Source organism: Canis lupus, chromosome 10 (assembly GCF_011100685.1).
Source record: "Canis lupus familiaris isolate Mischka breed German Shepherd chromosome 10, alternate assembly UU_Cfam_GSD_1.0, whole genome shotgun sequence".
Taxonomy (NCBI): Eukaryota; Metazoa; Chordata; class Mammalia; order Carnivora; family Canidae; genus Canis; species Canis lupus.
The window spans coordinates 21,011,913-21,024,325 of NC_049231.1; the positions used below are offsets into that span (position 1 = coordinate 21,011,913).

Here is a 12,413-nt window from a genome sequence, read left to right on the forward strand (position 1 = left end):
GGAAAACCAGGCTGAATCTGTGGGCGCTTTTGTCAGCCTGGCAGAGGATGGAGTTAAGTCAGAGCTGAACTCTGTAAAATCCACCTTTTAAATGAAAAGGTTCAGCCTTTCTGAAGGGTCAGGGACCAGCCTGAGAAACTCGGGCAACCACGGAGCTCAGCTTTGGGACCCCGGCAGCAGCGTGGTCTGGGGGCGCAAAGGTCTTCGAGGGACTCCCACCTCCCTGCCACCGCTGGCCCCGGTTCAGGCCCTGGACAGCCCAGTGTCTCGGCCCACAGTCCTGCAGATGGGAACCCGGGACGGCATCTGGCACAGGCTGGCCCCGGACCACTCGGGGCCCCCGAGGGTCTGTGTGCTGGACGTGCCCACGTGCACCCCAAGCACCGCCTGTGGGCAGGGTGGTTATGAGCTGGGCATGGCACCGTTAGGCGGAATCCCCGGGCTTAAATAAGTGTTTAAAAAAACAAAGCACAAAACAACCTAAAAGATTTTCCCCATACTGAGCCGGGAGCCGAAAAGAGCCTTCTTTTTTCTCCCGGCCACCCCCCCCCTCCCTGCCGCCGTCACCCGAAATAAAATAAAACGAAAGGGAGAAAAGAACTGCATCCCTAAACTGTGGACATGGCAGCATTAAAGATGCCGGATAAAATAAAAGGGCCTCTGTTTCTCAATGCAGAACCCACCCTCCCGTGTGCCAGCCCAGCCTTGCCTGCCGAGGAGTTTGCTGGGAGGAGCATGGGCGCCTTGGTGTTTTTCCCTCTGCCACTCCTGGCACCACCAAAAATTAAAATAATAATATTAACAACAACAGTAATAATAATAACGAGGCGCCCCACGACAAACCAATCTGAGTGAGCGGGAACGAGCAGGCCGTGCCTATTAATACCTCCTGAAACACTCGTTCCAATGATAATTGAACACACGGCTACTGTGAAATAACAAACATTCATTTTTATTGTGATTCCCAAAGCCTAGAGCTTTGGATCTTAAAAATAAATGGGCTTGGCTTCTGCATTTTCCCTGCAGTTTTTGGAAAGGCTTATTACTTCACTGAAGATTGGGTGTGGGGGGGGGGTCGGAAATAGAATTTTGAATTTCGGATAACCAATTAGAGGCAAGGAAACGTAACAGGCACCCAGCACAAGATGGCAGAGCCATCGGCTTGTCTCCAGCCGGGGAGAAGGGAAGAAGGTGACTTACCCAAGGTGCAGGAGGCTGAGGAGCTTTCTCCAACGCAAGGACGTGCCCACGGTGCCCCCTGGCCAGGCCGGGCACCGCGGGGGGTGGGGGGTCCCGCCGGCCAGCAGGCCGTCCCCAGGTGCCAGCCCCACGCCGCCGGGCCCGCAGGCGTCCTGCTCTCCCTGGCCACCCTCGGCCATCGCTGCCCCGGTCTCGGCCGCCGCGGCCTGGGCCTCGGCCACCCCGGCCCCCGGAGGCAGGGCTGCCAGGAGCCAAGTGGTGCTGGGGGAGGCTCTGCTGCCAGCCCAGGAGGACGAGGAAAATGCTACTTTTGTCTCCTGCTCTCATCTGGCACTGGCTGCCCGGGGAGGGGGGGCCAGAGGCGGCCGCTGCGGCTCGGCCCCGCCCACCGGGAATTTTTGAAAGATGCTCCTGGGTGCCGGGAGGATGGCAGACGTGGCAGAGGCGGGTGGGCCGGACCCCCGAACCCACCACCAGGCAGGGGGAGGCGGGAGAGGGCGGAGGCGGCAGGCGCGGCTGGCCACTCAGCGGCCGGCCCGAGGAGGCCGGGGAGCTGGCCCGGCCCAGGCCCGGCCCAGGCGCCAGCCCTCCCCGGGGCCAGGCGGCGCGGCCTGGGCGCCATGTTGCTCCGGAGTCCGGGCGGCCCGGGTCCGCTCCGGGCATAGAGGCCGCATTGTTCCCGCGCTGGCCCGAGGAGGAGCGGGGCGGCGGCGGCCAGCGCCCGGCGGGCTCCCCGGCGGGGGGGCCCCCCCAACAGCTCCCTGGGCCCCCGGCCTCCCCGCGAGCCCGTTCCAGCGGATGCCCCCCCGGGGGGGCCGTGCCATCCGGGCCCGGAGTCCGCGCCAGGGCTCGGGGTCGGCCTTGTGTCCGCGTGGCCGCCCGACCCTGTGCCACACCAGCTCCCGGGCCTCAGTTTCCCCATCCACAGAAGGAACGGGGGATAGAACAGCTCCTACCGCTGGGGGCTACCGGATGACAGAGTGAAAGATGCACACAGAGGGGCGGGCACCCAGGAGCTGCTGGCCTTGCCCGCGAGGGCACAGGCATCCAGAGCCCAGGCCGGCCCCACACCTTCTCAGCCGCCACCAAAGCCAATCCTGGCCACCCACTCGGCCTCAAGGTGGAGAGAGCCCGGCCCTGGCCCTTGCCCCGTCAGCGGCCTGAGGGGTTCACGTGGTGCTTTTATTTGGAGACTGATCACATTTGGCTGTCCCCTGCTGGAGGCATCCGGGCCACATCCGTGTGGCCACACCGTCTGCTCGCGTCTGTCCCTCAGCCCTTTATGTGGCCAGGCCCCGTGCCCCTGCGGCGGCTGAGCCGCAGGGCTGTGCGTGTGACACGGGGGCTCCCCCGGCCGGCGGCCCCGGCCAGCAGGGCCGGCCCTGCAGGGAGTGGCCGGGCTGGGCCTGCAGTCCCGCTCGCAAGCCTTCCTGTCGGTGATGACTGGGGTCAGGGGCCGTCTGGACGCCCGAGCAGCGGGGGACGGGAGCCCAGGTTCCGATGCAGTCGTGCCCGCGGAGGAGGGGGGCCGGCACGGCGACTGAGCAACAAGGAGGCCGCCCAGGAGGGGCCCTCCGGTCCTCGGGCTCTGGTCTCACGCACACCACCACGTGACCAGCCCGCCAGCTGATGCCAGAGACAAAGCAGGTAGGATTCCGATGCCACGCGCCTGACCAGGAACGCCGGGAATTCCATTCCAGGAACGGCTTGGCACAGCTGCCAACAGCCGGGCCCCCGGGAGGAGAGGGTCCCCCCACGCTCCACGGGGAAGGCCGCTGGAAACCAGGTGGCCATTTTGGGGCTGGCCCCTGACAGAGGACACCAGGCGGTAGCTGGGTCATGGCCGGGAGGCGGCGGGTGGCGCGACCCCGACACACACTGCACCCTCGCACACGCGATCACGCAGCAGAAGCGGCCTCTGCTGTGCCAGCCGGCCGCCCGGGAGGTAACGGCCTCCAGCCCAGCGTGGGGCTCAGGACACAGCACCTCCGGCAGGTGGCAGGGCCCGATCAGGCCCTTCTGGGCTGGAACCCTCCGGCGTGAGGTTTGGCAGCATCGCCGCTGTGTCAGCCAGGGCCAGCATCCCCAGACACAAGTCCTCCTCCTGGCAGGGCGGGGAGGGCTCCACAGGTGACACGCGCTGCCCGTGACATGCTCAGGACACACGCAAGTTCCCGCGGGCCAGAAGCCCAGGCGGCTCCGGGTGACGTGATGTGCACCCGCTGTGCACCCGCACGCCACTCGCACCAGCGTCTCTCTGCTAAAAAGCGTAAGGGAGACTGAAGCCCGGCACCATCATTTTATTATAATTTAAAATGTAATTATAAAAGGCTGATTTGAATGTAAATATCGCCGTTAAACACATGTAAGACGAATCGAGATTTAAGAGCCCCAAATCAGCAGGTAAATATTTCAGCTAAATGCTCGTCCTGCCATCTGAGATCCCAGAATCAAGAAAGGGCGTTTCACCGAAAAAACCCAGCCCCAGCGTTAGGAGCCAAAGGCATCAGGCACAGCGTTCCTTTTTTACTCTTAAGGGAAAATTCTATCACTGCTTAAAAAAAAAAAAGAAGAAGAAGAAGAGGAAGGCTGTTTCACTTTGTAAATGCCATGCACACATTTCCAACCACAATAATAATCATTGCCTCTGCTGCTCACATGTCTACTCAGAGAACCAACCTCTCAGCCGCCGCCGACGGAGCAGCAGGCCCGGCTGGCGGCTCAAGGGCTGGATTACTGGAGCCACGCGGGTTTCTGACCCGTCCGGAATCCGGCGCAAACAAGCCTGCCATCCAGAATCTCAGAGTGAGACCCTAAGGCGTTTACTTCTGAAACTGCCCCCACTGCGTGAATAAAAGCCTGTGTCAGAGGGTTTTTTTCTGCCTCATGACACACCGTTCCAGTCTTTTCCACCTCGATTTTACCAAATCCACCCGTGGCCTTAGATGCTGTTTCGGTCACCCCCAAAAGAGTGCTCTCTTCATTGCATTTTGGGGGGGAGGGGGTGGGGGTGGGCAGGTTAAACAGGCCACAGCTAAGCGGCTCCAGGATAAAAAAAAAAAAAACAAAAAAACCAAAAAGCAAAAAACAAAACAAAAAAACCCAAACAACCAAAAACAGAAACCGCATAAAAGCAGCTTTAAAAAACGAAACCTCATTTTTGAAAGCCAAACATCATCATCTGCCAACAAAGACTTCTGGGTGAAGGAGAAGCTTGGCGGGGAGGGGACTCTCATCCCTCACCCCGAATGGGGCCACTCCCTCCCCTGTCCTCACCCACTTCGCAGGGGTGTCCAGACTGAGGACCCCCTTAGCTGGCAGGGATCCCAGGCCGATTATCCACCGCAGCCTTCCCAACGTCCCAACGCCAGGAGGATACTGAACTCACTTCGGGCCCCAGCTGGATCAGCTCCTCTGAGTCCCTGACGTGAGCCTGGGAGCCGGGCCCTGCTTCTCAGGGTGCCTTCCTGGCCGCACCAAGGCCAGGCCATGGATTTAGCAGGAATCGGGGTTGAACGCTATCTACCGCGGCAGAGCGGGCAAGAGGGAGATGGCTGGTGGATAATAAGCCTCAGAGTGGAATTCTGTTCATTTTGGTAATTCAGAAAACATCCATCCGGTGCTAGCTCTGCGCCCGTTTGTCAGGAGTTACAAACACACCCTCTCTCCAGCCGGGGAGGGTATTTGAGGGTTGGTGTGTGGCTTAACCACGGCAGGCCAGGCTCTCTGATAACCTGCACACGGCACCCAAATGCATCGGACAATGGGCTCTGGGAGGAGCCAAGGGCCCCAGAGAGTCACAAATACCATCCGAAATCGCCCTCGATGGTGCGGTCACCTCTTATGGTCTGGGTTTTCCTCACTTCCATTCTAAGAGGGACTACCTGCCCTCCCCCTCACCCCCCAGCAGACAAAAGCCCATCGGGCCTGGCCCATCCAGGTCACCATCTCAAACCTGAAACCTGGCTACCTTTCTGGTGCCTGCAAACGCACCCCCGCAGTCTTGCGAAAGAGATCACAGAAGGAAAAAATTAAACTTGAGAAAGTTTAGCCTCCACTCAACAAAGAAAGCCAGACGTTCCCACTGAATTTCCCAAGAACCACGGGTCAGGGGACTTTCTTTTCTCCCTTTCTATAAATCTCCATCCCTGACTGGGTTCTCAGGGCCTGTGATACCCAGAAACTCGAGCTCCACCATCCCAGCCAACGGGACACTGGTCAGCCCTGGAAATAAGTATTTCATATAAAAGATCCATTGTCTTTGCTCAGAGACAGTTGTTGCGTTTTCTCTTTCCTCTGCTCCATAACATCAGCAAGCCAGGCCGATGCCCGGGCTCCTTTCTTGTCCCAATAGCATGTTTTGAGAAAGGGCAGTCTTGCTGGGTCTTCTTGAATCATCAGCTAAGAGGTAAGAGTCTCCTCGACGAAGCGTTCTGGTCAACGTACGCTTGTATTCGGCCAAAGAGCAATTAGCTCACCAGTGGTGAAACGCCCCTACCACATTGCCACCCGAGTTGCCAGCTGGTGTGGCCACTCTAGACGCCCAAGTGGTGATGTCCTGCCCTCAATTTTAACCCCCACCCCACCCCTGGACCCTGAAGAGGTGAGAGGCACAGGTCAGACCCCGTGGTCAGCACCCGAGTGGGCTCCTCAAGTGCCATTCTGGGGGTGGGGGGAGTCTACTCCTTCCTCGGTGACCACGTCCCAGGACCTCACGAGGCCTTGCTCCCATCTAGTATACCCAGTGCATCCCAGCCAAGTCCCTGTGACAAGGGAAGCCCTGGCTTTGCAAGCTCCTGGCATTCCACCCGATAGAAAATATCAAAGTTCACCTTGCACCATTGCCTGCAGGACAGGGGGGCCGCAGGCGTGGAGGGTAAACTCATAGGCATCCTTTGCAGTGAAACCAAAACCGGACTGTTTCTTAGAAACTCAAAAGTATAATAATCTCTAGCAATAAACATGGCGATTACCATGTACAACAGCAGCACGCTTTATGGCATCCCTGCCACGTGCCAGGAACTGTGCTTCGCGGGAAGAACGCAGGCTGGACACTCCAAATGACCCTCCGAGGTTGGTGCCAGGGCTCAGAGTACAGGCCCAGGGCGGTGAGGGGCCTTGTCCCTGGTCACACAGGGAGCCAGGAGCAGGAGCCGGGTTGGGAGCTGCCCGACGTGAGCCAGGACACCCCTGGTCCGTGGGGTTCCTACGACAATATTCTCCATTCTCCCCAAACATGCAAGTCCACCCTCTAAGCCCAACGAAAATCCAGCATGATGGTTATAAGACGTTTTCCTGGCTGGCCTGCAAGGGCCTCCCTCCCTCCCCAAACACGGTCCCTCACTAGGGGCACACGTGGGTTTCCCTGGACACCGGGGAGGACTCGCTCAGGAACAGTGCCTGTCAGGGTAGGCAAAGCCCTGGGGACCCTCCCTGAGCCCCAGGGACGGCCTTCCAGGCAGGCCTCATCCACACCAGGGCAGAGAAGGCCCCAGAATCCTCCCAAGGATAGGAGCAAGCGAGCCCGGTTCACCGACTGCCCCATCAAGGGTGCAAATCACACAGACCCAAAAAGTGATCCTGCCGCAGCTCCCTGCTGTTCCTGCTGAGCAAAGCAAACTGCCACCTACACCTGCTCAGGTGGTGAGAGGAACTTGACCACAGTTAGGGCCCCTTCGCCACACTGCCTGTGCTGAGCTGCCGGGCCCCACCAGCACCCTGAAGACCCCTCACCCAGGATCTGGGGCTTCAAGTGGCCAAAGGCTGGGCATGACTCGGCCCCAAGCACAGGCGAGGAAAGACCCGGAGGCTGGCCCTGGTTTAAAACAAAAGCAGACACTCCAGGGTCATTTCCCACTAGCCCACCCCAGTCCATAAGACCCTGTCCCCCTGCTCCACACATTCTTCCTATTAAATCCAGAAGTGACAAACCCAAGACAAGGCACCAGTTCCTTCTCAGAACCTCGACTCTGCTGTGCATGTCCTCAAAAATAAATGTTGCCTGGATGGGATATCCCGACACAGTAAGAAGCCCCAGGGGGCTCAAGTCTCCACTAGGACTGGGCTGGCTCCAAGTACGAAGGACAAAGGCAGGACAGGACAGCGTTGGTGCCCGGGCAGTGCTTCCATCCGGGGTGTGGGGGTGGGGTGGGGGGCGGCACTGTTTACTAGGGACTCCCCACCCATCACACTCCAGGGGCACACTCTGGCCGGGGACATGGGCCTCCGGAGCCGGGAACTCCCCACTAAGGGACCCTGGGGGTGCTTCCCTAGATTCTCAGGCCCTCAGGCCTTTCCCTGTTCCCATCGGCCCAGGGAGAAGAAGCCAGGGCTGCCCCTCGTTGGGCATCAGCAGAATGCCACACCTTCCTGCCCATCACGAGGTATGTCAGAGGTCATCCCTGCACCCGGGTAAAACATCTCCCGAGTTCTGCAGGCGACGGTCAGCTGGAACTTGAGCTTCTTCCGATTTCTAACCGGGTCACTGCCAATGCCAAGCGACAGCTCCCGGCTCGAGTGGCAACGACTTCAGCAGCTGCACCCCCGTTCCCGAGATGCCTCCTGAATGTCCCACCCGGGATTCAGGTCTGCTAACTGCCTCTGATACAGGAGTCATAAATAAAAATTGAAAATGGGGGAGGTGGGGAGGTTGCAGGGGGTGTGGGGGGGGCAGCAGGTAGCGGCAGGGTGTGCTCTGTAGCACCGAAGCAAACTTTCGGCCTCTGCGCGTGGGTTGGCTAGGTCTTGCTGAAATGGTCTCCTCGTTCCTCTGGGTTCCTCCCTGGGCTCTAGGGAAACAGGCAGCCTGGGGAGAGGTTGTCATGAGGCAGGCCTGGGCCACTCAGGCCCCTGTCCACGTTCCCGGAAACACGGCCTTTAGGTGCCAGCTCACAACTCTGGGGCGTTATGGAAACAGCACCCCCACCCCCAGCCCATTATTTTGTGGTCAAAGCACCCATTAAGGCTCTCCAAACCACATCAATAAGATGGGGAGAGCAAAGGGGAAATCGCACCTGTGATACGATGGTATTAAAAAGTGGGCTTAATCCCGCCGCTGGCCTCCTCTCCCTGCCAGCCCCCACCCCGGGATGGGTTTCACTTTAACAGGATAGGTACACACGAGTACAAACATGCATTTTAAAATCCCAAATGGCCAGGACCAACGAACTAAAATAAAACGAAGATGGTGCTGGCCTGCAGAGACCGCCCTGGCTTCTGAAACCCAACTTTGAAGAAATTAATTTCGGCGTTACCTTACAACCCTGTAATTACGGCAAACGCGCATTCCTTCACCCATTTCTTGCTTCCCACAAACTCCCCCAGGGCCGCCGGCTGGGCCTGTGTGTGAGCCACCTATAAAGGGGGATTTATTACGAAAAGTTATGAGTTGTTTTTCGTTTTATGCCACCATAAACAAAAGCCTCCACACAAGGGCCTTTCACTCAACCGGCCCAGTGGCGGCCAACGCTTGACTGCGGGCCCCGAAATCGGCTCTCCATAAATGCTTGACCAGCAGAAAAATAAAATAAGAATAAAATAAATAAAGTAAAATAAATAAAAGAAGCAGCGCTTTCGCTGGTTTAGAAAGGGAATAGAAAGAGGTCTATTTTTTCAAAAAGGGATTGTAGCTCCCAGATAATCCTTCCAAACACATCAAACCTACACACAGACGCTTTCTTTTTTTTCCCCCCCATTCAGCCGGAGGTGCCTGCTAACGCTGTTTTCCGTGTTCAGCCAGATTCTCTCCCGCAAATGGGGCGCACACACCTGAGATCTGAAACTGTATTTCACAAATAACAAGTTCCTGCATTTTGATGACGGCCGGCCGTGGAGGTGTCGCCAAGCTGGCCAGGCTTCGGGCTCCAGGGCAACCTCCCCGGTCGGGTGGGTCGGTCGGTCGGTCGGTGGGGTCGGCGGAAGGCCTGCCCGACTGGCTCTTCTTAGAAATCCCTTCATTAATATTTAAATAGTCACTAAGTAGCGAAAGTGAGAGATGCACTTACCATCCTCAGGAGTCGCCGGGAACGCAACGCGGCGGTGACCCGGGACACGCAGGTCGACCGCCCTGCCCTTGGCGGAGGGACGCGCCGGGACGCGGAGGGCGCTGCGCTGTCCTGCCCGCTCGGCCCCGGCCCCGGCCCCGGCCCCGGCCCCGGCCCCGGGCGTGCGCCCTGTCCCCGCGCCGGCCTCCTCCGCGCGCGCGGAGCCACCTCCCGCAACTCCGGGCAGGGCGGCACGGCTGGGGGGCGCGGGCGGCCGGGCGAGGCGCGCGCCAGGCCTCGCCGCCCCTGCCCTCCCGACGCGGGCCGGCCCGAGAGGAGCCAGCGGACCCGGCCGGGGAGCGCCGGCAGCACCGGGTCCCCGCGGCCGCGCCTCGCGCCCCGGGGGACCTTTGTCCGGGGCGAAACCGAAAGCGCGCCGGGCCGGGGGGCGCCCACGCCCTGCGGCGGGGGTCCGGGCCGGGGCGCCCCGCGACTTTCTCCAAGTTCCCGTGCTCCCGGGCGGGCGGGCGGCGCGGGCCCCAACTTGCGGAGCCGGGCCGTCGGGCGCGCTGCGGGCTGCGGGCTGCGGGCTGCGGGCGGGCGCGGGGCTGCGCGGGGCGGCGCGGGGCGGCGGGCGGCGCGGCCCGGGCACAATGGGCGCCGCCGGGCGGGCGCGGGGACGGCGCGGGCCCGGCTGCCGCGCGGCCGCTCGTCTGGCGCGGCCCGGGCGCCGAATGCGGCGGCGGCGGCGGCTTGGCACAGACGCGCCGCGCGCCCGGTGCATGCTAATGGCCGGCGGCCGCGCCATGAATTATTCAGCAGCGGCGCGGAGAGGGCGAGCGCGGCGCGGAGGGCGGCCCGGCCCGCGCGTCCCCCGCCGCTGCGAAGCCGCCGCGGCGACTTCCCAAACTTTCCCCGGTCGGCACCGAGGATGCGGCCCCCGCGGCGCCTCCGTCCCCGCCCGAGCGCGCCGGCCGCGCTTCCCACGTTGCCGCCTATTTTATGTCTTTTGTCTCGGAGTTGGCACCTGTCCCAGAGAGCGCGTTTCCCTGCCCACCCCTTCGCCGCCGGATCGGGGCGGGGGAGGGGGTACGGGGGACCCGGAGAGGAGGGGACGCGGAGGTGGGGGGGAAGCAAGGCGCCTACGGGCCCCGCAGCCGGGAGAGACCTCCCGGGGACGGCGGCCGTGCCCGCGCGCCCGGGCGCCTCTGTTCCGCGGGGAGGTCAAGGCTTCGGCTGTGCCCGGAATACCAACGAGGCCTCCGGGGCCCCCTGGCCGTGCCCGCTGCGGGCGAGGACGGGCCGCGGCCCCTCCCCGGATCGCCCCCCCCCCGCCCGCCCCCGCTGCCGCTGCCGCTGCCGCTCCCGCTCCGCCGCGCACCCTCCTCCCGGGCCCGGCGCGCGCGGGCGGGGCGGGCGGCGCGAGCAGCGGATTCGCCGCCCGAGCCCCGCGCCTCGCCCCGCAGCCCCGCGTGCGCGCCCCCGCGGGCACGCCGACCCGGGCGCTCCCCGCCGCGCGCCCCCGGCCCGCGGCCCCGCCCGCCAGCCGGCGCGTCCGGGGGGCACCGCGCCGCGAGGACCCCCGCCGGCCTCCGGCTCCGCGCCCCGGGCTGCGCGGCTGCGGGGGCGGGGGGCGGGCGGCGCGAGCCCCGGCCCCTGCTCGCCGGGCCGCCCTGGCACCGAGGCGGCGGCCGGAGCGCGCTGGGCCGCTGCGTTCCGAGGCGCCGGCTGCCATGATTGCGGGCAGCGGGGCGCGCGCGCAGGCTCGGGCCGAGCTCGGGGACCCCGGGCGGACCGACGGCCTCCGGCCTGCGCGCGGACCCTGTGCGAGGGTGGCCGGCTCGGCTCCGCAGGGGCCGGCGTGTGCCCCGGAGCTCTAGACGAGGTCCCCGGTCGGGGCTCGCGGCTCCGGCGGCGGCGGGCTTCCCGCAGGGCAGGGTGCGCGCCAGGGCGACCCCGCGGTGGCTCTGCGGACCGCGCGGGTCCGGCGGAGGGAGGGGCGCCTGGCCAGGGGCGATGGGGGGGCGGGGGGCGCACCGAGCCCGGAGACCGAGGGGGCGCGCAAGGTGCCTGGCGGAGGGGGGTGCCCTCTGGGTGCCGGGAAGGCGTGGGATGGCGGGGGCACGGTGCCCAGGGCCGCTGCCCAGCTCCGAGCTCGCGCTCTTCCTTCCCCGCAGAAGCAACTTCCTGCTCCCCTGGCCCGGGGCGGAGGAGCTGCGGGGAGAAGTTCTAGGCCGCAGCTTCGCGCTCTCCGCGCCCGCCCGCACTGCAACAGCCCGGGGCCCGCGCGGCTCCGGCCCGCGCCCCGCCCGGGGGTCGCGACACCGCTTATAACGCCAAGGAGGCCGCCGCGGCTTCTGCCGGCTCTGCGGGGGCGCCTGAGTGGTTTCCCCGCAGACAGGCCGGCCTGGGCCCCTGGCGCTCCGGGACGACACCGGGTCATCATGCCCGGACCCCTCTCCCTGTGCCCCTGTGCGGGCATGCCCTCTCCCAGAGCCAGATGGACCTGGCTGTCCCCGGACGCCCGCGACGGGGGCCCAAGAGGAACAAGGCCTCCTGGGTCCCATCCCAATGTCTCTCTGTGCCTGTCTCCCTCCCCCCCCCGCCCCCCCCCAGCCGGCCTTGGCATTCTAACCAGTGTCCCTTGACGTCACATCTCGCCATTTCTGTCAACCAATTGAAACTTGCTCGTTGTCATAAAAATATATATACTTTTTATGCCATTGGTACATTCAAAAGTTCCTCGTGTGCCCTGCTTCCCAGGAAACTCCATTCTATATTGGATTGGACTGCCCAGAAAGAGGGAACCGGCTGCCCGAGGCAGGGCTGGGCTTGGGCAGCTGGGGCAGCCTTGCCAGGGCCTGGGCTGCCCACTGACCCACCTCGGAAGTTCCCTAGATCCCTGTGACCTTGACCTTGAATTGTGACTGGACCCCCCACACACACACTCACACACACACACACACCACAAACATGGTTTTGTGGAGGGGGGGCGGGCAAAAGTCTGAGATATATTAATATTAAGGAATCTTCCGAAATTGCTTCCCCGGGTGCTAAGCTCTTACGTTGGCCTCTTTCTAGGGACCACTTTTCTCATTTCTGTGAGAAAATTCGAGTTTTATAAAATGGAGTAGAAATGTTTTCCAGTTCATCTTTTCATTGAAATGCTGACCAACTTTCACTTTTCACAGCTGCTGACAACCAGCCTAGCAGAGGCAGCCCAAGCAGGGG

The 12,413-nt window shown here is 62.7% G+C and overlaps 1 protein-coding gene across 1 annotated transcript; it reads right to left on the reverse strand.

The window, feature by feature from the left end:
• Positions 1 to 243: 243 nt before the first annotated feature.
• Positions 244 to 11,749, reverse strand: LOC119873719 (collagen alpha-1(I) chain-like). The gene is made up of 8 exons (XM_038551562.1): positions 10,329 to 11,749; positions 9,835 to 10,209; positions 9,204 to 9,765; positions 3,187 to 3,304; positions 2,875 to 3,008; positions 2,453 to 2,740; positions 1,201 to 2,085; positions 244 to 387 (listed from the first exon to the last, which is right to left on the reverse strand). Exons 1-8 carry the CDS (start codon positions 11,747 to 11,749, stop codon positions 244 to 246), a joined length of 3,927 nt encoding a protein of 1,308 aa, XP_038407490.1.
• Between the last annotated feature and the right edge of the window lie 664 nt (positions 11,750 to 12,413).

What these genes read in the sequence shown, in the direction of transcription:
- LOC119873719 (XM_038551562.1), bottom strand. Translation starts at nt 11,749, where the DNA reads ATGGGACCCAGGAGGCCTTGTTCCTCTTGGGCCCCCGTCGCGGGCGTC. An exon ending in CCCGCCCGGCGGCGCCCATT is followed by an intron (nt 9,766 to 9,834) that starts GTGCCCGGGCCG and finishes CGCAGCCCGCAG; the next exon opens with CCCGCAGCCCGCAGCGCGCC. An exon ending in GGGACAGACGCGAGCAGACG is followed by an intron (nt 2,086 to 2,452) that starts GTGTGGCCACAC and finishes GGTGTGGCACAG; the next exon opens with GGTCGGGCGGCCACGCGGAC.